Here is a 25,851-nt window from a genome sequence, read left to right as displayed (position 1 = left end):
GTTACGTTGGTTATAACGGTTTTGCAAACGTTGTATGTCCCTATGATTAAATATTTTTTTTTTCATGTGTAACATACCAATTTTGTCCGCTTTAGATGTAATATTAGATGCAATTCACAGAATTGTGATATCATCTTTCATTGCTGAGTTACAGAGTTGTAAACTTGATAGTTTCGTTTTTTGAAATTTTTCGATTTTTGCCAATTTTTAATAAAAAATTCACGACCTAACTCAAAAATTCGAAACCAACAGTCACTAGATTTTGAGTTTTTCTTGTAAATGCAACAAACCTCGTCAAATTTGGTGCGGTGGTTGCTGCGAAAAACGAATTCTCCTTTTACATGTATTTAGATACGAGCCCCCGAGCTAGAGCTTCCTCTTAAAACCCAGGACTTCTGGCGCAAATCGCGCTTCTGGCGCAGGATTCTGGCGCAAATGGGCGCCTTGCGCTGGAGGTATAGTAGCGGCGCCTGGTGGCGGCGCGGGAAACGACATCTGGGTTGTACCGGCTTGGGTCGTATTATGTCGTATTGAGCCCTGGCTGTGGCGAAGCACTTTTCTAGGCCGAGTTTTGCGTCAATTCGCACTTTTTTCTGCCCTGTTGCGAGTGCGAAAAGGCTCGTCACTTCTCACAGACCACGCCGACCACGCTGCGAGCTCGCCGCAGCCTATAGTTTAACGAAAACGGGACGTAATGCTAGGAGCAGAAGGAATCGGCGACGCCGATCCGGATCGAGAGACCTAGCCCAGCCTCGAAAAGGCGTAACCGTCATTACTTCTGCGTCGTGGGCTGCCATGAACAAGAAGGCCTGAATCCCAACATCAGATTCTACCGTTTTCCTTCAAGGCATCACGAAGTGGAGCGTCGGGCGCGCTGCATAGCTGCAGTTCGTCGCGCTGAGTAAGCGAAACTTCGCGCCATATACTGACTGCTTTGCCTGTCTTGAAGCTTGCTTGATTATCTGCGTTCTGAAGTTCTTTTACACCTACAGCCCGACAGCAGACCGACATAGCAGCAGGCATGGCTGGTGATTCACAATTCGAGACCCCGCCGACCGATGCGAAGTGGTGAAGTGTGTGCAAATGAGCACAAATGGTCGGGCTCATTCGATGACAATTCACTACTCCACTACGAGCAGCACAGGTTAAGAGAGTTAAATGCGCTCATCCGTGATCTCAAGCCAGCACGTTGAGGCAGCGCAGCAAGGCAGTATTGATTGCAGCACATCGATGTTCGAGCGCTGTCATTAAAAGCTACGTCAAGCGAGCAGCGCACGAGCTCGCGCTGCAGCGCGATTCGCACGTAGGTGCGAGCTCATACGCATTGCATCAGTTATTACCAATTAATAAAAGGGGCAGATGGCCGGTACTACAACGCAGGCATAACTACTTGTTTAGCGGCATGTCGAAAGACCGCTGCCGTCGCGGCGCGTACGATCGTGCGTTCGAGCAGTTCGTACAACGCGGCGCGTACCGTCGTGTGCTCGAGCAGTTCCGTACACATGATGCCTGCTTATCGCTGCTGCGGATTCATTTATAGCAAGCATTTCCTCGCGTTTGTGCGCCTGAATCTAGCAGCTAGCGTGCAAACCTTACCTGAAGTTCCACTTCGTACGCGACTCGCTTCACTTGCGATTGACACGGTGCTAAAACTTGGCCGCCTAATTCTTGGACGGCGTACACGCATTCGGCACTGCATAATTTCTTGCCTTTACGCAGCGTGCCACCCCTGAAAAAAATTTCGGCGCCCGATATTCGCTGCAGGCCGTGAAACAACACAACCGAAAGTGGCGGGTCCATATTGTAAACGTGCTTCCCGAAGCAGACGACCGAGCTTGGTACGACCCATTTTAGCACAGAGGGCGCTTTTTAGCACCTTTTTTTCTGATTGGTGACTATCTGATTGGTGGATAATATCAACGCAAAAGTAAAGGAGTAAATCCGTGGAGTAAACATAGAGTTAGTTTATCACTACATTACCTAGAGGGAAATCTGGCGCTGCTGCGCTGTGGTATGCACGGGAATGCCGGTATATTGTGGATTCGGATTGGCATCGTTCTCGTAGAGACAGGACACCTTGTAGACGCGCTTGGCAAGTACCGTTCCGTCTGTCACAATGATTCATTTTCTACTAGAACAGCACGTGAAAAGCTGTTTTAGCTTTATTATTACGCGAAAACATGTTTTGTTTAACTATGAGAACTTGTTATTGTGTGTACGACTACATGTTACGTAAAAAGTATCAGCGGGCCGCTAAAGTTGGAGGACAGACGACAAGGTTCGCGCTCGCTTTGAAACAGTTGGTCGTCTGTTCTTGCTTTTCTTCGCTTGGTCATGCATCGTGGGTGAGTAAAGATGTAATATGCGTAAATGGAAACATTTTATGAAGATTTTACTTTGAGAACGCGTTATTTGCGTAGCCATATCCACGTTTTAGACGAAGCCTCTTACAACACCAGCGATACCAGCGAACACGAGCCTCGCAGACACATATACCGTCATTCCCATGACGGCACGGTGCCCCCTTAAGAAACTCCCATAGACGGTGGCGCCAGATTACCCTCTAGGTGTTATAGTGAGAAACTCTATGCGAGTAAACATAGAGTTTCCTACAAAATTAGGAAACTCTATGGGAGTAAATACATAGGTATGCATGCATATAGAACCATTAAAGGCTAGGTGGCGCGCTCCGGCACCTCCCGATTCACAGGGTTGAGCCTCAATCATCCATCCATCCTTCGCAGCGCTCCCTGGGCAATGCAAGAGCCCCATAAATCTAGACAACTAATATTAAAATTTACTTTATATAATTGTTTTTGATGTCAATGGTCAGTTTTAATCACGTTACAAGTAATCGCAACCACGTTTTTAGAGAAACGTTATCTGTAGCTGCCCTAGTGGCATCAATAGGAGACCGTCCACGCCAACTGCTCGTGGTTTTCACATGGTTTTGACACGTCAAAGGATGTTGTTTTGACGTTGGCCAGCCAGAAGCTGTATATCCACAGAACACCTATAGTATATCGGTATATCTCGCTTGCATTTCAGCTGACGTGTCCGTGCTGTCAGTCCCGTCGAGCAGCTTTTTATTTGTTTCGTTTTTTATTTATACCCCGTAACGGTAAGCGCTCGGCCTCCCTCTCCACCTGCGACGCGCGCGTTTTCCACCACGCGTGTGTAACGACAATCCTGTCTGTTGGGTGGGGGGGAGAGAGAGAGAGCCCGTCATTAATGTTGCGCCTGAAAGAAAGCACCAGTAAGGCCGGCTACCTCCGACTGGCCATGGACGGCAACGCGGCAGCCGAGAGCACAGCGGCGGCGAGCGGCGACGAAGCCGCTGCCTCCGCCGCTCACGAGCCGGAAGACTCGGAGGCGGTGCCGACCTCGGCGCAGCCCGCTGCGAGTAGTTTCCTGCTGGCGCCGCCGAGCTCGAGCGGCGACCCTTTTCCCCGCGGCGAGAGCGCGTTCGAGCTGTCGCGGCATCTCTCCAAGTCGCCGCTCGCTCGGGTCCTGTCCGAGGCGGCGGAGGACAAGTCCCCGAGGCCCAAGATGGAGTTCAAGCCAACGCCACGACGCGCGCCCAGGAACGGCAAAGGTGCATTTGACGGCCTCGTTGTGCGCCTGATTAATGCCCCTGACACCTTGGAGGGAACCCGCTTGCCAGTTTCGCCGCTCTCCTTTTCAGTGAGCCTAAAACACATGGCACTGTTTCTTTAACCTGACCGTATAGAGTATTTAGTTAATGCAAAGTAAAACGAAATAATTTTACAGGAGTGACCGTTCTGCCAGTATCAGCGTTCGAAATTTCTCTAGCAATTTATCCTCTTTGGCTGGCTTCGTTCAGAGGGCGTATGTACCACCCAGCTTGTGTGTAGTGCTCCTGGGCCAAACCGACCTGCTTCGAGACCCTAGTTTGACGTGGCCCCATCAACATGGCAGCACAGCGATGGCTTCGTTTTGCCCAGCTAGTTCTGCTTTCTGAAACCAGAGTGAGCATTGCGTGAATGGGCAATGCTCACTTTTATGCAGCTGTGTGCAAGCTGTTAGGATATGTCAGTCAGAACAGCCAATAAACATCGAGGTTTTATAAGGACATGGGGTGCTTCCAAACACTGACAAAGCTAAAATGAAGCGAATAACACTACCTAGTGTAAGCAAGATGTGGACGAAGCCCTAGAGTGACGGAGCAGCTAAAGTCTAATGTGGTGCAGCGTTGGCTATCTTAATTTCATAATTATGGCAACGGCTGTGACCCTTTAAGGGAATCGCAGCAGTAAAAGTTCACTGCCACAGAAATTTCGCCACTGCTAAGTATAAATCATTTCTGCAAGCACTAAAATTTTAATACAGCTATGTTGTAGTTTGTCAAGTTTTCTGTTGTTCAAGAGCTGCATACGAAGTTACTGCTCTAGGCCCATAAAAAAGTTCAGATATTTCCATTTCTACGAGGGACCCGTGCCAAAAAAGGAGATACTCCTTTGTCGTGTGTCACCCCCCTGTGAATGTCTTCTGTATTTGTCCCCTAGCCAAAGTACTTTGTAGTGCCCACACGTCAGAGGTACAAGCCTTCCGTGTGCCCTGTGAAGGGTGTGCTCTTAGCTAACAGATACTTTCTGGTTGCAGAAAGCGGAACCTAGAACATGTACTTTTCCATAAGGTTGTCACTTTCGTTTAGAATACAGCCTGTGAAAGTTTTACATATCTTCTACCGCGTTATGGTCTGATTTACAAGACATTAAACAACAGCTGAAAACTACTGACACAACATTGGTCGACCTAAACAAACGCACGGACGCTCTGGAATCCCACTACACTACCCCTTCTGCTCTCCACTCTGAAATAGACACCCTGAAAACTTTAACAACCGAACTTACCTGCAAGGTCGACAAACTGGAAGCACGAGTGGATGACGCAGAAAATCGCTCCCGTCGTAACAATCTCATTTTTTACAATGTTCCAGACACTAACCCTGCTGAAACCTTTGCAGACTCGGAACAAACTGTAATTCGCCATTGCTCTCAACAACTAGGCTTTGACATCGACCCTCATTTAATAGAGCGTGCTCACCGTCTCGGGCGCCACTCACCTAATCGTACCAGGCCTATCATAGTAAAATTCACATCGTCCCAAACTAAAGAACGCATTCTATCATGTGGTTATAAACTTAAAGGCATTGGCGAAGACTTTTCCGCTTCCGTCCGTAACACTCGCAAAAAATCTTGTAGGCTATGCCAGATCGGTATCCGATAAGTTCTCGCTGCACTTCAAAACTTTGCACATTGGTCCGAAACGCTACACATTCGATGAAGCTTCACAAACAGTAAAAGAAGTGAAATAGCAATCATCTCACCGTCAATCGACAGGCCATTCTAAGCCTGTTCAACAACAAGCACTTTCATTGTCAGCTATTTTTTCTAACGTGCGCAGCTTCATTTCAAAACGCGACATTATTTCAAATATCGTCTCATCTTCCGCCAGCAACCTACTAATCTTGACGGAAACGTGGCTAAACAGCGACATCTGTGATAGTGAAGTCCTTGCCGACTTGCCTAATTTCCGTGTCTTCCGCAAGGATCGCCCAGATAGGAGGGGAGGGGGAGCACTGATTGCAACCAGACATGAACTATCATGTACAACCATTAATATTTCATCAGACATGGAAATGTTATGGGTCTTATGTCGCGCTTCACCTCAGTCCGTTTTGATTGGCGTTTGCTACAGGCCTCCTAACAGTCCGAATTTCCTCACAAAACTAAATAATGCAATAAATGAAATTAAAACGAAGCATACAAACACCTGTACTCTTTTATTTGGAGACTTCAATTTCCCGAGTATTGATTGGCATAATCTAACTACCACAGGTAACAGAGATGCTAATGAATTTCTTGATGTTTGCCTTAATTTTAATCTTGTTCAAATTATATCAGAGCCAACCTGTGTAACTGAGGACTGCGCTAACATTCTCGACCTAATATTAACGGATAATCCGGAATGCGTTCATTCCATCACGCATCTACCAGGCATCAGTGATCACCAAGTCATACAAGCCGACTTCACGATTAAACCATTCTCACGGACAACTAGCAAACGTACCATCCGGCTTTATGATAAAGGCAACTATACTGCCATAAATAATGAACTTCGCACATTCTTACCCCGTTTTCAGTCTGACTTTAATCAAAGAACTATCCACGATAACTGGTACTTGTTTAAGACAAAAATTGAAGGTTTGGTTGACAGGTTTATTCCGAGCATAAATATAAGAACTAACCCTCTAAACCCTTGGTTCACAAACACACTCAAACGCCTTGCAAACAAAAAGAAGCGTCTTTTTCGTTCAGCCAAGTTGCGGCCTAGTCAGAACGCTTGGGACAAGTATTATGCAGCTGAAAAAATTTACCTACAAAATGTGCGAGAAGCCAAGTACTCTTTCTTTCATTATGACCTGCCAAACATGTTGTCTACTAACCCCCGTAGGTTCTGGCAAGTCATTAATCCCCAGAATACACGCACAATTTCCCTCACCGATGCATCAGGTGAAACTATCTGTGAAACCGAATGCGCCAACATTTTTAACGCAGCTTTTTCGTCTGCATTTACTAATGAAACTGACCTGGTTGTTTCTCTAAACCCCACAATTATTCAGGAGACAATGCCTTCACTTGTATTTTCTTCAGAAGGGATTTTGTCCCTAATAGAAAACTTAAAGCTTTCATCCTCTGCTGGCATTGACAACATCAACGCTAAGATGCTGCAAAACACCAAAGATACATGTTCATCTCTGTTGTGCATGTTATTCACTCAGTCACTCCTCACAGGCCAACTGCCCAAAGAATGGAAACAAGGGAAGGTCGTTCCAGTCCACAAATCAGGTAACAAGAACTCTCCTCTAAATTACCGTCCCATTTCTCTAACTAGTATTCCCTGCAAAATCATGGAACACGTCATCTATACTCACATCATGGCATTTCTCGACTCTAATAACTTTTTCAATCCTGCCCGGCACTGGTTTCACCGTGGTTACTCCTGCGAGACTCAGCTTGCCGCTTTCTTACATGATCTGCACTCTAACCTTGATTGTAATCTTCAGTCTGACGTAATATTTTTAGATTTTGCTAAAGCCTTTGATAAAGTGCCCCATAAACGCCTTCTTATAAAGCTTTCCCGCATAAATTTTGACCCTAATATACTGAAGTGGATTGAAGAATTCTTGACTAATCGTTCACAATTCGTCACCATTAATAATAGGAATTCTAATTCAGTCTGTAACATCAGGCGTCCCACAGGGATCCGTGCTCGGCCCGCTACTTTTCCTAATATACATAAATGATTTACCATTAAACGTAACATCTAGCATACGTATGTTCGCGGATGACTGTGTGATATATCGTGCTATTACTTCCACTGCTGACCAATCTTCTCTTCAAAGTGATCTTAATGCAGTCCAGGACTGGTGTAACAAGTGGCTAATGGAACTTAACCCGCGTAAGTGTAAATATTTGTCCATTCACTGTCGCCGTAATTCTCTCCTATTTCCTTACGTAATATCTGAAGTTCCGGTAGAACTAGTTCATTCGTACAAGTATTTAGGAGTAACACTTTCGAGCAATCTTTCCTGGAATCCTCATGTTACTAACCTAATATCATCCGCGAACAGGACGTTAGGATTTCTAAAACGCCATCTACATCATGCTCCTCAACATGTAAAATTGTTAGCCCACAAATCATTTGTCAGGTCAAAACTAGAATTTGCATCGCCTATTTGGAATCCGCATCAGGCATACCTAATTAATGATCTTGAATCTGTACAAAATCGCGCCGCTCGTTTCATCCACTCGTCATATTCCTTTGACATCAGCGTTTCCTCCTTAAAAACTGCATCCGCATTATCCCCCTTATCGCTCCGTCGTCGCATTGCCAGCCTATCTTTATTTCACAAATTCTTTCATAGCCCTATGCGCATCGCACCTTACGTCCTTCCTCCTACACGCATATCTCACCGCACCAGCCATCAGCTACAGGTTGCCCGTCCACGCTCACGCACTGTCACGTTTTCAAATTCGTTTTTTCTTCGCACAGCTGCAGACTGGAACGGCCTTCCTAACGACATTGTTGTCATTATGTGCCCATCCAAGTTCATCGAAAATGTAAAAAACTTCCTGTTATTGTGACTATGTATTTTTATTCTTGCCACCCCTATGTAACGCTCCATTTATTGGAGCCTTTAAGGTAATAAAATGAAATGAAATGAAACCTGTTCACCATGCCTTGCACTGAAAATATCAATGAGTAGAAAATGAAGACAAGGACAGCACAAACGCTCTTGCCAAATGTGCCTGCTCCACAGGTGCATGTTAATATTTAGGCAACATCTTGACCCATTGTTCAATGAAGTGCATAATGGTGCCCACCTCAACAGCAGCCCTGCCTGTTTTCTTTTGCAACTTGTTTTTGGTAGCTGCATTGCCATGAGACGTTCCCGACAATTGCTTGTGCACAGTTCCACTGTATCGTGTTACTTTGTGCTGACTGAAAGCATGTCATTTAATTTCCTGTTCAGTTGCTCTCAAACTATCCCTGTCCTACAACATCTGCTTGCACATTGCACCTTTGTCAGTGCACTGTGATCACTGTTGCGTATTGAAAGACTTTTAGGAAGAGCTGCAGGACTTGATTTTTGAAGGGTTACTAAAGATGTATATTAAGAGGTATTCTCTTGTGCAGTTGCAGGTTGGCCAATGTGAAAGGAGACTTTGCATGTGCAAATGTCAACTTTTTGCATACTGTGCGTACTTGGACCGATTTTGGAATACGGTCTGTCTCTTTGGGATCAACCACAAAGACGTCTAGTTGACAAAATTGAAAGGATTAGAAACAGTAGAATTGTACTGTGATAAAAACTGAGTTACGTTGAAAACAAGTGTCATCCCATGGTGGAGCACTGAGATTAAAGCTTTTCCATTTAATATGGGATAAGAAAACTGTCATTGTCAGTGATAAATATTTTAAGCTTACAAATTATGTGCATGAACTTATGCTATGTTAAAAATTGGGGATTACCAACCCAGAACAAACATGTTTGCAAATTCTTTTTTTGAAAGGACTTTTGCCAAGTGGAACTGATTGTTGAATGTGCAAGTGTGCAGTGTGAACCGATCTACGCTTTGTGAAGAATTGTAGCCCCCTGTAGTAACAACCTCAGGCAACGGGGGCTACATATTGAGAATGGAGAAAAGACTCGTGATAACCATTCTCATTGTTTTCCTAAAGGACCCCTCACCAGGTCCCATAGCAAATTTTGGTTATACACTGGAAGTTGTTAAGTGTGTTCTATGGAGTGTTCTGCCGCAAAATTTTTTCAAATCTGCACATTAATAGCTGAGATAGAACAATTTCAGTGCTGCGAACCCATGATTTCAGGAGGCAAGCTCCACCGCATAACGAGACTCTTTCGCCCCGTCTAGCCTCCGCAAGCAAAATTCCTTTCCTGCATTCTCCCATGCCAGACCTCGAGGACTGCGTGACACGTACGCCTTCACTTTATTTTTCTCCTCGCTTTTTTTTTTCTTTGTTGCACGCGAGCTGTTATCATTTCAAGCAGTGCACGATTTTGCGCGCTGTGCACAAGGACACACGACTCGCGGTATAATTCAGTGCTGCGCGAATACTGAAGCAGAACAAGCGAATCGCAGAGCATTATCACGCGCTGGAACACGGTAGAAAATGGCATAGTTCCGGTACTTGCACACGTGACCGCACGATTGTGGGAACAAGCAGACGAAGCGGAAGTACATCTCTCTTGTTTAGGTGTGAAGTAAAACGCAGACATTCCGTTTGTGTGTTTTATTATTTCTGTAACCTTCAGTTCGTCAATTCAAGCAACAGATCGCACAGATAACAGATGTTGTCTTGAATAATTCCCGAAGTCACGTGTCACTATGAGCGATGTCACACTGCGGACATTAGTACGTAGGCACAGGTACACGAGTACGTCATCCTCTGGCTTGAAGCACGGCGGCCGCGAGAAGAAGGGAAAACGGCATTTGGTTTGAAATTTCAGATCTTTCCATGGCGCCTAGCGATCTAATACTTTGCAGACACGATTGTTACTGCACAATGTATGCTCTGCACTTGTCAGCTCAATATGGCCAGACCTGGTGAGGGGCCCAATAAAGAGAAATGCTAAGTCAGTTTAGATTGATAAGGTATTTTTCGAAAACTCATCTTTTAAATTTCATCTAAAGAGCTTGAACAGGAAAATGAAGGCCCAACTACTGTTTCTTGGATTTTGCACCGAAACCCCAGCATCGGTATGTCATTGCGACATCAGTGTGTTTCCTCCTATTCGGGCTGTTGAGGCACAGCATCAGTTCTTGGCTAAGTTCAGACTTTTGACTCGCCGCGGTGGTGTAGTGGCTACGGGGGCGCGCTGCTAAGCCCGAGAGTGCACGACCAAGTCCCAGCCATGGCAGTCGCATTTCAGTGGGGGCAAAACGCCTGTGTACCGTGCATTTGGGGCACGTTGAAGAACCTCAGTTGGTCAAAATTAATCCGGAGTCTCTAACTACAGGCATTCCTCATAATCATATTGTTCGTGATTTTGCCACCGTAAAACACTCGGATTGTAAGTTCGGGCTCCTTCAGAATACAGTGCATTCCATGCTTAACGATAAGCAATTAACATGTCCGAGCAGATGTCGTGGCGAGCTGGTGTGGGAACTTTAAGGTGGCAGCCCTCTTAAACGTTGGCAGCTTTTGGAAGACTAATGTGTTCCTTGGCAGCGAGTTACATACTTTTCCGTTTCTAACACTTTTGTGGGCCAATCTCGGAGGTGGTTCAGTCTAAAGGTGTTGGCCAATGCCGAAGGTAGTGCAGTTTAAAGTGCAACGCTCTTCCAGCTCCCCTCACACGACATAGTGCTGTGCGCAGCGCCTTCAGCAGGTGCAGGAGCGCTACATCACACTCTTGCTGTGGAAATGTCAATACAATGGGGCAGCGGCATGGAACAAGAATGGCACTTGCTAGCTACTCACCTTGGCACTGCCATGCTGCACCTGAGCGAACTGCCGACAGAAGTGGACATTAAAGAGCAGAATGACAAATGTACAGAGGGTGCCAGGCGTCAGTTATGCTTGCTATGAGAAAATTTGGAAAGAAATTCAACCTCTAGTTGAAGTCGATCAAGCGTTGCTCACAATAAATGATACAGTCTGCACACTCCAGTCTCACCCCCAGGAAGGCATTGATCAACTTTGAAATGACACATTGTATCTCCTTCCAGCATTTTCGCTTGCCCGGCCTCCTGTGGTAAGAGTGGCTTTCTCTCAGCGTAATTTGCTATAGTAGAGCTTAGCGTCCCTTCGTGTCCATTGTCTTGCCACCCAGCTTGAGCCCTTTGCCGCCCTATTTTGCTTTGGAGCGCGTTCCCTTATTTCCTGTGTTGCCACCGCCATGCACTTCCCTGCCCGTGTCAGTAGGGGGTGGCGGCGGCCCAGCTGAGAGCGATGGCAGCCGTGCAGGCAATGCAGCCTGCGAGCAGCACTCATTTCTCACAGACGTCACGGACGTGAGACAGATGGAGCAGGGCCTGCTGCAGCTTCTGCACGACTTCCACTCGGGAAAGCTGCAGGCCTTTGGTGAGATGCTGCTTTCTCAACCGCTGTGCAGCTTTATTCACTTCATTTATACAGGTACTTGACATGGGTCTCGACATCGGAGCTTGTGTGAGAGGGGAGTTACAGTTTTACAAAGAGCAGTCATTACTGCTTACAGTAAAAAGACAAAAGCTTCTGGGTTGCATGTGCCAGTTATACTTTCAGCATAACAAGTGCCTAACGAATATGGCATAGTGAATATGTTACGTTGGGCATCACACCTAGTTTTTTTGGTGTTAAAGTGTGGGTATCTTGCCAAAGAAGACATTGTCTTGAAAAAGTTGGAAGGCGATTCAGCCTCTAGTTGAAGGACAATGCCTTCCTGAGCAATTAGGCAATGTCATTGGGGTGATTGGTAGGTGCTCCAAGCATGCACAATGCAGCATGCTTGGAGCATGCTGCATTGTGCATGCTTGTACATGCATTGTGCATGCGTGCATGATTGTGCATGCCGCATGTGCATGCAAAGCATGCACATGCGGCATGCAGGAAGCGCCTTGTCCTGTCTGTATTTCTTCTTGTGTGCCGTCAATTTTGGCGCTTATTCTATTGAAAGCTATGCACCAACTAGCCCCACAACGTGTTTTACTGAAATAGAAATGACATTTAATCATGTCTGTGCACTTGGCAGTAGCAGAGTGGTCCAAATACTATAACTAGGTGATATGCTGGAGTTTATAAGTGGAAGCTTTGTGTAATTGTGATCGAACACAGTCAAACAAAAAATAAAGGGTGGGGGGAATTTATGAGCACTGCAAGTGGTTACAATAATAAGGTGGGGGCTTCAACTTTCTGCTTCGAAAGTGGAGCACACATTTGGCACAGACAAAATTTCTGCCTGCTTTATTTTTTTTTCAATAATTGTCAACACTAATAATGCCATGAGGCCTCTGTTTTTACAGTGCACAATAAATACTCGGCAAGTTCATAACATGGCTTCAGGTGTGTGGCTTTTGTCATATCATGGAAATTGCACCTTGCACACATCACAAACCACCGACATCTGGGTTTGGCAGTGGTCACAGGCTGCACTGTCATAGGTGCAAATAGGTTCATAGTGGAGGAGGAAGGAATGGGCGGGGGTATGTGCTGCAAGCCCAGCTCTGACACATTTTTGGTTAGCATTGTTTTATTTTCTCCTGATATAAATCTACTTCCCGAACAGGTGAGACGTCGTTCTGTTATTGATTTTCTTTCTTTCACGGACACCCTGCTTTCACGGAATTGCACCCCGCTGAATGATGCACGCATTGATGTGTTTTGTGATGACCACCAAATCGCCGTTTTCGGGATGCCGTGAGGGTGTTGTACTTAACACGCTTCATCCTGCAAAGCTGTGTGAAGAGCATTTCATATTGTTCACATCAAAGATGTACCTGTATGGGGAAGCGAGGCCCCACACAGTTGACAGCTATTGTGTGTCAGAACGTCTTTAATATAGTAGCATTGCCGACCAGTGCAGTCACAAAGTCAATACCATGGTTCAAGAACTGTATCCACGCTAGATGATTCTTACCATCTCCCTTTGCTCTTGAGCTATCAAGTTTTTTCCAGCAGTGTTTCTACCTTACTGGTTCCATGTGATGAGTAGTAACACTGAGTTTTGTTTATTGCAACGTTGGCTGCTTTTTTATAGAAAACTTGTGAGCCTGCATTTGTCTTTATTAGCAAGTGTTGGCTGAGAGCACATTTGCCTGGCTGCAGGTAAGGACTGCACTTTTGAGAAAATGGAGCACGTGCGAGAGCAGCAAGAGCGGCTCGCCCGTCTTCACTTTGAGCTCAACGCTCAGCAAGAACACTGTGGGTGAGTGCAGCATTGATCACTCCTTAGAATTCATCAAAATTATAATTCTAAACTGTTGTTTTCAATGGAAGCAAAGTAGAACAAGAAAGCTTTGTGCATTCTTTAGAAATGGAATTTCTAAGAAGGTGGCTTAAGGTGGGTAGCAACACACACACAAAAAATGTTTCTTTAAATCGGAAGCTAACATTTCAATAGTTTATTTTCCTAAATACACGTCTTATTTAATATAATCAACTATTTCTGGTGCAGAAAATGGTTCTATTCTTTTTGGCAGGTAATTTTTGTCATAACATGACATGCTAGTTGACATGACACATGCCATGTCATGCCATGTCATGCCATTAACATGACATGCCAGTAACATGACATGCTATTTGCACCAGCAGTGATAAGCAACTAATGAATTGCTGAACAACCCTTTAAAGTTACTGTATGTGTTAATTTGTTGAGCAGAGTCTTGGAGGCTAACAAAGCAAACAGTGAATTGATGAAAAAGAAGGGAGCCCCACCTAAAAGCATGGGAATGATATGGCACACATGCATTTGCCTAAACTTTGTGCTTCTGGCTTTGTGTGGCTTTGCAAGAAGATTACTAAGCTGAGTGGAGACACTACTGGTTTATACCTCAAGGGTAGCACTTTAAGTGGCCATGGAATGAGAGAAACACACTATTGGGGATTCCACGAGAGATCAACACAGGTAAAAAAATTCATATTTTAGATTTCATTGAATATCTTATATTTTATGCACATATCACTCGGTAGCACTAAAGTGAATGTGGCTTCTTTTCCAAATGAATATTTTAGGAGGAAAAAAATAACCAGATTCTTCAGTGTGGAGGTGCCTATTTTATGCCCAAGGCATTTTCACGAATTCACAAGGATGTGAAATGCAATATGTTACAGCTACGAAGAATACATTCTTGTGTGTAAAATGTAGACGTAGAGAAGGGTCAGCTAGCACTGTTTGAGGCTTCCGAGCAAAACGGAAGTGTCTTAGAAAAATTCCTTAATTTGCTACAATCTTCAAAAGTTGCTATATTTACAATTTATCAACTAAACCAATCGATCATGTAGCCTTTTGAAATTCGCTGGACTGTGAAATCTGAACTTACTCAACAGTTGTGCTGAATATTCTTTCTGTATCACAAATTACCATTTCTAAAATTCGCCTCAAATTTGAAGTTTTGACAAAAATGAACGCTGTTTAAAAATCAAAATAAAAAAAAAACCCATCGTAAATTTTTCTCAAAATCTCGTAAACAACTGTTCACAGGCACGTGGAAAAGAATATTAAAAAACATGTTGCATTATTTTGTTTGTAATCATAATACAGCTGGTAGAAATGAGAGCTTTGCAAGAATACAGCAAGGTGCTAAGAAAAACGGACATCGGGGTATGTGTGCTTAAGGCTCTGACTTGCCTAAACTTGACCGTGATTGCGACACAAAGGCAGTTGTGTTAAACTAGAATTATTATTTCAACCACGCCGTTCTAAAATGTCTGAATTTCCGACATAACTAAATATGGGCACCGATTGGTGCCCATATTTAGTTCATGCTTTCAGATGCGGCTGCTGTAAAAATCGTCTCTTTTGATCGTGTTGGTAGAGTGTAGCAGAATAGGGAGTGAATCCACGAAAGGCGGTGGCAGAAGGATCAAGTGAAGTAAAATACTTTGAAATTTCCTGGCAGTGCGGCCGTCGCTTTAACCAGTTTAAGCTACGAGCACTGCGATTGTTTTGGATGCGCTGCCGTCTGCCGTTTACTCAAGAGCTGCCTTCTGCTTGGCAACTCCGATATTAGACACCATGTTTCCTGTTTCGGAAGCAATGATTTAGTTTAGGGTTTTTGAGGTATAGTTGGTGTCCGAATTATTGCCCCAGCAATGGCGCTCTTTGGGTAACACAAGCTATCTCGAACGTCATGCTCTTGCTGATTGCAACCACCGGAAGCAATCGGGGAGCCAGTAATATGTCGTAGGTACCATCACTTAAACATCACCTATAGGTGATGGCACAGTTATCTTGCATATTATAAAAAATTGAATGTGGAGTAGCTACGGAGTCAATCTAGTACACCTTAATTTTCGCCTCCACTTCGTTCAGGTAGGAGCTCTTATTTTTACGTCTGCTTGTATCAGGCGTGAACGACCTCGAAACAGGCGACAGGCCAGTTTTGTGCTGGGGGTTCTGCGCACATCCCACAGTCGTCCTTCATCATAGACAAGCGCTAACAGTGTTCGCAGTAGTTTTGAGCTGTGAGTAGAGGTGCGATGGCTCACTGTTACAGCGGTGATAGGGTCTTTTGTGCAGATTACTTGAAGGTGCACAAAAAGAAAATACCGCTTCAAAGAAATTTCCGCAAGGTTGGAGACATTGGTGTATCTGCACTGCAGAAACTCTTGCTGCGAGCTGCCTGCCATGCACAGGATGACGACCAGTTATGCCAAAATTGCTTCCAGCGACTAAAAGAAATGCTCTATTTTTCCGATGCTTCCCCTGCAGAAACAGCTGATGAATTCTTACCGGGAGGAGACGAACTGGGAGGCAGGAAGGAGGGCCACCTGAAGCTTTGCCTCACGTGCATCAGCAGACGTCGGATTTGCGACTAAGGAACTGTCGCCCGATGCTAAAGCACATTCAACTCGGTGGCACTGCAAAAGTCGAAATCTCACTTCGTAGAGTGCAAGCGCCATTTGGACCCCTCAGGTACGAAATGCGGCGTGCGCACCAAATGGTTCACCAACTTTAAAAAAGCCCATGACATGTGCTCTTCGTATCAAGAGCGAATGCGCTTGTTGACTCTGCTGCCAAGCCAACTGGAGCGCCGAAAAGTTCAAGCTCTCATTCCAACTTTGTCAGCCTACATGATATACAAATCCCAACGTTGGCGCGAGAAGCAGGGAATATGGTCAGCACCAGACGCACCTGAGAAAACACGGTTGAAACCAACAGACATCCAGACCGCTGTGAAATATTATACCAAAGACGAGCATGGATGTTCTCGACAGAGTCCCAACAAAAAGGATGTAGTATCTGTTTCGATTGATGGGGAACAAAAAGTATGCTGCCAAGAGGTTCATGACCCGCTCGGTGCGGGAGACATATCGTCTTTTTAAGGAAACCAATCCAGATAAATCTATTGGGCTCTCAAAGTTTTATTCTCTCCGGCCAAAATGGTTTCTTCTTGCTCCACAACAAGAAGTGTGCCTTTGCATGTATTGTGCCGATGCCACACAGTGTGTTTCTGCGCTGGAAGAGCTCACTGAAGGTGCCTACACAATTACCCACCTCAAAGAACTATGTCTTTGCACCTCGCCCATGACTGATTGTTTCCTGGGCGATTGTGATTATTGTGCAAATGAGGATGCTTTAACTACTAGTACAACTTTGGGAATCCCTGAAGAGACAGAGGTAAACTATGCGGTATGGGAAAATGGCAACCTCGTAAAAAAAACAGCACAGGCTACTACCTTTCTGCAGGAGCTTGGAGTATGGCTTGTCAAGTGGATCACCCATGATTACATAAGGGGCATTCAAGCAACAGCAATACACGATGCCAAACGGAATCAACAGTGCGGATCCCGTGTCTTTCACTTTGACTTTGCAGAGAATTGGACAGCTGTTGTACCAAACGAGGTACAATCGTACCATTGGCACAAAAGACAGGTCTCGCTATTTACGTGTGTCGTCACGAGTAGAGAATCCACTCAATGTTTTGCTGTCATCAGTGATGACGTATGTCATGATGCTGCACACGCTTGCTTTGCACTGGAAAAAATCTGAGTGCATGAAGGAAGAACTTCAGCTTGACAAACATGTTACATACGTGTCTGACGGCGCCAGTAGCCATTTTATAAACAAGTATCAGCTTTACGAGCTGTCACAGAAGGAACACGCGTCAACGAAGTGGCTTTTTTCAGCCATAGGACATGGCAAAAACGCTTGCGATGGTGTTGGTGGCTTAGTAAAGCACCAAGCCTCACTCTATACTCTCAGAGCAGACAGCACTACAGTCATTAGGTCAGCCTCTGAAATGGTGGCGCAGATGACCACAACGCTGAAAAACGTAAAACTGCTCTATGCAGATGCGGACGAAGTAGAGAATTTTCGCCGCCTCAAAAAGAACCAGCGGAAATCTTTGCCACGGGTTCCAGGCATGCGGTCTTGGCACATTTGGTTAAGCAAGCCTGACGCCACCAATTTTGATCGTGTTGTATTAGTGTCTCGCACTGCTGCAGGTAATTGGAAAAGGATCAAGCCTTTCTGAGCTTATACATCGGCTATGCTCGAAGTTCCTTGTGCCCTCTACCTGCCTCCATGCTAGAGCACTTCAATAGGGCATATGCAGATCATCAACAAGTGTACACTGACGGGTCAGTAAGTCAACAGGCAAGCAACTGTGCCACTGCATATTGGATTCGCTTCATTAGAACTGCGTGATCTGGCCGTCTGGATCAGTTGGTCCTATAGAAAAATCTGGAAAGAGCTGCCAGTACTGCAGCGTTTCGTAAATTGAGGACGTGTTCTCAGCACGCTATCATCGTTTAGCATTCGTCAGTGGTGCTTCAACAACTATCCCATGCATTGTATACCAGCAAGTTTGGCCGAGAGTTCATCTGGTCCTGCCAATACTTCAATGAAGAAATAAATGCTCTACTTGAGGCTTTGCACAGAAGGCAATTTCCTCATGAGTGCGCGGAACAGGTAATGTTTCCCAAAAGACCCAAGTATCTGAAAGAGGAAGTGTCGTGCTTCTTTCCAGCTTTTATAAGAAACTGTGAACTTTCCGACAAGTGGTGATCCTTAGGGACTGTGAACATTTCATTATACTATAGCAATCTAACAGTTCCTTTTTTTCTTTTTCTTCAGAGGCAGTAAAATAAGCAATCGCTGGCACTATCTGCCAGCTAACCGTGCCTTAACCAACACCATCGCTAGGTACTTCCACCACCGCCTCTTAGGTTGTATAATGACGTTCATGTAATGACCAGTACGACATTTTCAGAGGCATTTACCTGCTGTACATTCTGTTACCTGTGCACATTCATACAGAGTTAACCGTTAATTCTGTAGCACACAAATAAATACAAACCTACATTAACAGAAGGCACAAATTATCTACGCTGCAAGGTGCAGGCACTTGCTGTTAAATAAAATAAGCCACATAATGGTTATGTTGACGCTTCTTTATTCCCATTCAAGCGAATATGTAGTGTACTAAACGTACTTTTATGCAGAAGTATTAATTATGAGGTCAAAACTGCCTTTATGTCGCAATCACGGTCAAGTTTAGGCAAGTCAGAGCCTTAAGCACGCATACCCCGATGTCCCTTTTTCTTAGCACCTTGCTGCATTCTTGCAAAGCTCTCATTTCTACCAGCTGTATTATGATTACAAACAAAATAATGCAACATGTTTTTTAATATTCTTTTCCACGTGCCTGTGAACAGTTGTTTACGAGATTTTGAGAAAAATTTACGATGGGGTTTTTTTTATTTTGATTCTTAAATAGCGTTCATTTTTGTCAAAACTTCAAATTTGAGGCGAATTCTAGAAATGGTAATTTGTGATACAGAAAGAATATTCAGCACAATTGTTGAGTAAGTTGAGGTTTCACAGTCCAGCAAATTTCAAAAGGCTACATGGATTGGTTTAGTTGATAAAAAATCGTAAATATAGCAACTTTTGAAGATTGTAGCAAATTAAGGAATTTTTCTAAAACACTTCCGTTTTGCACAGAAGCCTCAAAACAGTGCTAGCTGACCCTTCTTTACGTCTACATTTTACACACAAGAATGTATTTTTTGTAGCTGTAACATACTGTATGTCACATCGTTGTGAATTTGTGAAAGTGCCTTGGGCATAAAATAGGCACCTCCACGCTGAAGAAGCTGGTTATTCTTTTCCTCCTAAAATATTCATTTGGAAAAAAAGCCACGTTCACTTTAGTGCTACCGAGCGATATGCGCATAAAATATAAAATATTCAATGAAACCTAAGATATGAATTTTTTTACCCGTGTTGATCTCTCGTGGAATCACCCCTCTATGATGACAAAGTGCCGACTTTCACCTGGCATATTTTATTACATAAACATTTAAATAACTGCACTATTCACTATAACAGGAAGCAAAAAAGTGAAAAAGGGAGACAGACAAGAAATTATTGGGATAACATAGTGCGCACTGAAATAGCCACAGAGCAAAAACAATTACGTTGATCAAAAGATTTAAAACTTATATTTCACTGTCCAGAAGGCTGATAGGTGGCTCACTCGCACATTTAGACAGGTTTTTTTCTTATACAGAAAGTTTCCACAATATATCTTGTTCAGTGGCAAAACAGCACGTAGTGCACTTTGTCAAATTGATCATACCCAACAAAATATTTGGCTATAAATGCAACAATTATTATGCAGGTGAGCATGACCTTATTGCCTTTATTTATTTTGGAAAAATATGAATGTTTTTAAAAAATATAAAAGCTAATTACCTAGCAAGCAAAATAAACATGGTGCAGTCCACTTATGATGATACCACATATAACGACATATCAGTTACAAAGATAAGTCGACTTAAAAAGTATCAACCAATGCATTAGGGCTATGAGAAAGAAAACCATATATAACAATATTTTATTCACTGCATATCGGATATAATTACCAAATGTTGCCTTCTTGACAGCGTTTATCATGCAGGATAATCGTGACATTTGCTTTGCTAGATTCCCCTTAAACAAACAATGCCAAGGCAGGGTGAAAAGTTTGCATGCACGACTTCAGCGTGTCCTGCCCGCACGCCACTTGCGAAAGCCACGGAGAGCAGCACGAGTTGGTGCAGTGTGCCACAAGATGGCGCCAGCCGCTTCGCATAGGATTTGTGCTTTTTTTAGGTTTGCGTCTACAAGGCAGAGTGCATTGAGAGAAGTGGAGGAAAGAGAACCAAGCGAAACTGGCACTGCCCAAGGCACTCCTCATATTTGAGATAGGGAAGGGATGTGGACGTTGGCATTGCTATCTACAGGGAAAAGTGGCGTTTAATACCGTGGGCAAGTCACATGCAGGGAATGCGGTGGTCGTGGGCTTCCTCAATATAAGCGGGGGCAGGAGGCAAGCCAAATGAGAAGAGCTTCACAGAGTTCTCGATGAAGAAGGCATATCCCTATATGGTGTAGCAGAGATATGCTTATGTGACCTGGAGTGACCTCCAATTTACCTAAACTGGAGTTGGGCAGGCTGCAACCAAGAAGGTTCGGCCAGATAGGGTGGCGGGGCTTGCTGTGGTGCAATGATGGTCAGTGGAGGGGAATAGCCTGTGATTACTACATGAACTACATCTAGATGAGTGGGCACATCCACAAGGTGCCAGTGATAGTGTGTGTGCAGTGTATATGCGAGTGTCTGTGAATCAGCAAGATGTGAACCTGCAGGCAGTCCAGTGCATAAAAGAGGATATTGTGCGTTTGGGTCCAACAAAGGAAATTCTACTCCTTGGGGACTTCGACGGCCAGATCAAGAGCTGGACAGATACACGAACTTCAACGGAGAACTGGTGCAAACAGCCACGGACAACCATACGCTGTGTATTGCCAACATGCGAGGAGAATGCACTAGTGTTCTCGCTTGGTGTGCCCAAGGTAGATGTACAGGCTCGTCCACTCTTAGGGTGAACACGGCTCACCGTGGCCGCACTCCGCGGGGCGCCAGTGCGTCCGGCGCGGCGGCGCATCGAAGCGAAGCGGCGCAGGCGCACACGGACCCAGGGGAGGTGCTTCGCGTCGTCTGCTACAGAGCTGGAGCGCGCCGCTCTGGCTTTGCTGCAAAATACACTTCGCTAGACCCAGGTGACTGAGCGACCGAGGCGGCGTTGCGGGAAGGCGCACTTCACTAAATGGAGCATCTTCTAGCTGGTTCGGTCTACAGCTTGTGAACAGCCTGCTTAATCAATATACATTAACAGAAACAAGCTTATCACCACATAAATCACTTAGCATGTTTTTATAAGTGATGAGGGTAAAAATAGTCATTTTTTCGCGCTCTTTATTAGGCTGGGGCATAGAGGCGACGCTTGATAGTTGTGTCAGAGACGTCACCCAGCCAGAGGCTGTTCTTAATTTCCCGAGCGATAAAGGTCGGGTTTGCAGCAGCCGCCGCAACAATGGTCATGTATTCAGCTTCAGTGGTCACTGTTTGCCGGGCTTTACGGGGAGCATCCGCAATTCTTCCATCCTTCTTGTAAGCCTGGACTATTCGATTCACTGTTTTCAGTGGCCTTTTCATCAACTACGATATAACGCGTTGAGGATAGTTTTGTAGGCACAGATCAACAATGCGTCGTCTTTCTTTTTCCGGTACCCGCGACATGGCCAGTTTCCGAAAGTGCACCGGGGAAATAAAATCCTGCACTGTTACAGCATTTTTATCGCCGAAGTCGATAAATGTAGAGCCCGTTGGCCGACCACCGGCATGCTATCGGCAGACGACACCGGGCCGGCCTCATGACCGCCGGTTTAATTATCGTGGCCACGTTCGTCCAACACACGGACCGGCCACTTCCCCACGACGGCAACAGCATCGCTTGTTCAAGGCAAGGGTTCCTGTGCCGTATTCATATTTGGGTTTTACCCACTCAGCCTCGCCACCCCCCCAACCCTTAAAAAAAAAGAGAAATCAATTCCTCCTTTTCTCCAAATTTATCCGATGCCCACCTATATGGCGTAACGCAGAGGCCATGTGCCGGTTCGGGACGCATATCGCACAATTATATGCTAGTGAGAATATGCATATGACCTATTCCGAGGAAGTACTGAAAACAAGCGAGTAACGACTTAATTACCCGGCAAGACGTAATTTAAGCTAGAAAACAGACATGTAGATTATAAATTTTCCACTTCAATTACCTATTCAAAACGGACAGAAAGGGCATTTGCATGCGGAATGCATCGACTCCAAGGAGAAAAAAACAAACAACCAAATAAACGACGGCGCCACATGTTTCACTCCACCTAATCAATGTAATCAAATAACTGACCGACGATTCCTCTAAATAAGAATGCGACTTCTCACGTCAGGTAGCCGTCAAAGGACCGGCACCGCTTCGGCGATTTTAACCAATCTGTGACAACAAAAATGAATTTTTTTTATATGATGTAGAAAGATGAAAAGGGGGAGTAAAACTGCCGCCAAATCAGTTGCTATGCAGGGGAGAGCCCTTTCCTACATCGCGTAAAGCGCTCCATGCACCCCTACCAGCGACATTAACGCGTCAATAAGAAACTCGCGAAGTAGCAGATGTCACTTCTTAGTTGCTGTCGAAGTAATATTATTGCCCTCCTTAATGGTAAAATCGATTGCAAATGTGATGATGCATGATTGAACAATCGCTCTCTAACTTTCTGTGGAATTTATTGCGGGTTTAGGTCGCTTCTTTAGGTCAATTAAGCAAATTCGTTCTAGCATCAAGACATGCGCGAAATGGCGCGCTAGGCTCATCACATGATGACTCCAACGAAGAAGAGCGCGCCTAATAGGTTTCTCGGTATGCACTACACCAAGTGCTGCGAGAGTAAAATAAAATGGCACCAGCCAATAAATATCACTGTCACAATGTTAGAAACATGTATTTCTTAGCCAAACTATTGTTTTTGTATTTCATTATTTGTTTCGCATTGTATTTCCAACATTCATTGCTTCATGTCCAATTTACGTTTGTAAAGTGTTCTCATTTTTTTTTACGCTATGTGCAAACCAGCTGTACCCACCCTGTTACGGCCAAGACGGTCAACAGTATTTGGAAATAAAAATAAAAAAATAAGAACATGCTAAGTGATTTATGTGGTGATAAGCTTGTTTCTGTTAATGTATATTGATTAAGTAGGCTGTTTACAAGCTGTAGACCGAACCAGCTAGAAGATGCTCCATGTAGTGAAGTGCGCCTTCCCGCATCGCCGCCTCGGTCGCTCAGTCACCTGGGTCTAGCGAAGTGTACTTTGCAGCAAAGCCGGAGCGGCGCGCTCCAGCTCTGTAGCAGACGACGCGAAGCACCTCCCCTGGGTTCGTGTGCGCCTGCGCCGCTTCGCTTCGATGCGCCGCCGCGCCGGACGCACTGGCGCCCCGCGGAGCGCGGCCACGGTGAGCCGTGTTTACCCTAAGAGTGGACGAGGCTGTACATGCTCTGCACTGCTGTCTGAAGGTCTGAATGCCAGGCTGCAGGGCTTCAGTGTGGATGAGGAGGGTAAATGCAGAATTGGCAGTTACCACAACCACTTCAGACTGGATTCCACCTCATCGTCTTGATGCAGACCAGTGCGAGCGAAATGAGTACGCTTCCAGAAAGTCCTCCTAGTATTGGTGTTCGAAGCAGGGGCGGAAGAACTTGAAGTTAGTCACCGATGGGAAACAGCAGTCCCATACACAGGATATGTTTCAGAACTAAAGTGCATCATACAGAGACATGAACAAGTGTAATCGCAGGGTGATTATTCCAGAAGAAACTGGTGCGATGGTGAGATTCGTGCAGCATTGCAGGCTCGGCAAGCCGCCAATCGCAATCACCGTCATGCACTTAAGGCAGGTGACACCGACGCTGTTAAGGTGGGTTTGGATGAGAAAATTCGTCGAAAGCAACACACGCAGGCCATTATGCGATGTAAAATATCTGAGGCTGACCACAACATGCTCTTTGACATGAATAAGGATAAGAGAAAGGTGGGAGTGAAATTCTGGGAATTTCTGGCATCCCTCGACAGCTGACCGATGGAGCCCATGATTCGCAACGAGGAGAGGATGACAAATCTTCAGCTGGCAGTGACTGTTCACCTATGTCAACTGTACGGAGTGCCACAACCAGTGAGAGAGGATATACAGGAGCACTGGTATATCTGCGCGTGCAGTTGCAGAAGGAGATACAGAGTGGCAGATATGACGAATGGCTGTCGAGAGGGCGTTTGGTTGCATCAACACACATACTGCCTGTGGTCTGGATAGCTTACCGGCCAGAGTCTTCAAGCATCTGGGGCCAGATTCAAGAGAATAGCTGGCGAGAATTTTTAGTGGGATTCCCGCCGGCGATGGCATACTACCATCAGAATGACTCCAGGACAAGGTCACCCTCATTCACAAGAGAGGCGGCGACCCTGGATTGCTCAAAGATTACAGGCCGGTCACAGTTACATGCGTGTTGTGCAGGGGTTTTGCGCAGATACTGAAAGCTTGGATGTTAGCCTGGGCAGAGTTGAACAACCATCTCATTGAACACCAAATTGGATTTCGCCAGAACTGGCGGCTGGAAGATAACCTGTTTGCCCTCGGCCAGTGTATAGAGATGACTAGAAAATAGTCACACCCTCTCTTGTGCTGCTTCCTAGACAGGCACGTACCCCGGGGGGGCCGCCCCCCCCCCAGAAGAATTAAGCGGCATAGCCCCTTTCCCCCTCCCCGCCCACGTCACCACTCCTCACACACATTCCTTAAGCACTGCCAAATCAATGTTGAGACTTGACAGCTTTTCGATGGTGAACAATTTGCTGCCTAATTCACTCCTTTTGGATGGCGGTAGTTATCAGCATCTCCTGAGCTGTGAAGGCCAGTTTCCTCACTGATTCGGTGTCCATGCGATTACACTAGATGCGTTTAGTTGTTGCCATCTATTCAACGGTCACGCGCATCGCTGTTGCTTTGTTGGCGCAACCTTCTTCGTGTAGGCTGATCCAGGGACTAGGAAAGGGATTCGGTTTGTGATCAGCTGGTCTGTATGCTTGAGAAACTAGTTGCGGCCGGAGAAAACGCCAGTTTCGTTTAAATTTTCCTTTTGCTTCATTATTTCTCGAGTGATGGTTCGCCGCGACGCTGGCAGATCCTCGGAACCATATACCCGTGTTATGAGTTAGACAAGGCGAAAAATAATATAATGTGAGACAGTGTCCATAATCAAACCCTACAATAACCCTTAAACTCATAAGCAATATGACTGTCACCCATTACCTTACCTGGTTTTTCCCTTATTGCACATAACTTTTCGTGCAAAATTGGCAACTGGAAACAAGAGTCGCATGGAGTTGAGAAATTACGCAATCTAATAAGGGAGAGAGCCAAGGCAACAGCCAAACAAGAAGGAAAAGTGAAAATTAACAAATTTAACCATTATTTATAAAAATATTTATGGATCAACATCTTTTTATTTAAAAAGGAAGTAGAGAAAACGCTGCCGAAAGTAGAGAACAATTCCGTGCGTGTTGAATAATGCTTCTGCAGTTATCAGTCAAGCCGCCTGACGTATCCGCTTCTCTGCTGTGCTTATGTAGGTATTGTAACCTCCTGTGGCTGGCGCAGTACGTCTAGAACGGCAACGTTCTGGCTCTACGCGGTTGTACCGGACTATCGGCCACGCATC

At 45.2% G+C, this 25,851-nt stretch overlaps 1 protein-coding gene across 5 annotated transcripts in view; it reads left to right on the top strand.

Moving 5' to 3' along the window:
- Positions 1-2,930: 2,930 nt before the first annotated feature.
- LOC142584670 (uncharacterized) overlaps positions 2,931-25,851 on the top strand; it is a 67,619-nt gene continuing 44,698 nt past the window's right edge. Inside the window, exons 1-4 of one of the 5 annotated variants that reach the window (XM_075694842.1) lie at positions 2,931-3,595; positions 9,465-9,527; positions 11,479-11,637; positions 13,360-13,459. In XM_075694842.1, coding sequence (XP_075550957.1) covers positions 3,232-3,595; positions 9,465-9,527; positions 11,479-11,637; positions 13,360-13,459 — 686 coding nt within the window. In that variant the 5' untranslated portion in view covers positions 2,931-3,231. Of the gene's footprint in view, positions 3,596-6,353; positions 6,873-9,464; positions 9,528-11,475; positions 11,638-13,359; positions 13,460-25,851 lie in introns of those variants that run through there. The other 4 variants (XM_075694841.1, XM_075694845.1, XM_075694846.1 and 1 more) reach the window with 4 other exon arrangements.

The sequence above is a fragment of the Dermacentor variabilis genome, chromosome 6, assembly GCF_050947875.1.
Source record: "Dermacentor variabilis isolate Ectoservices chromosome 6, ASM5094787v1, whole genome shotgun sequence".
NCBI lineage: Eukaryota > Metazoa > Arthropoda > Arachnida > Ixodida > Ixodidae > Dermacentor > Dermacentor variabilis.
This window is presented reverse-complemented; position numbering and strand designations above follow the sequence as displayed.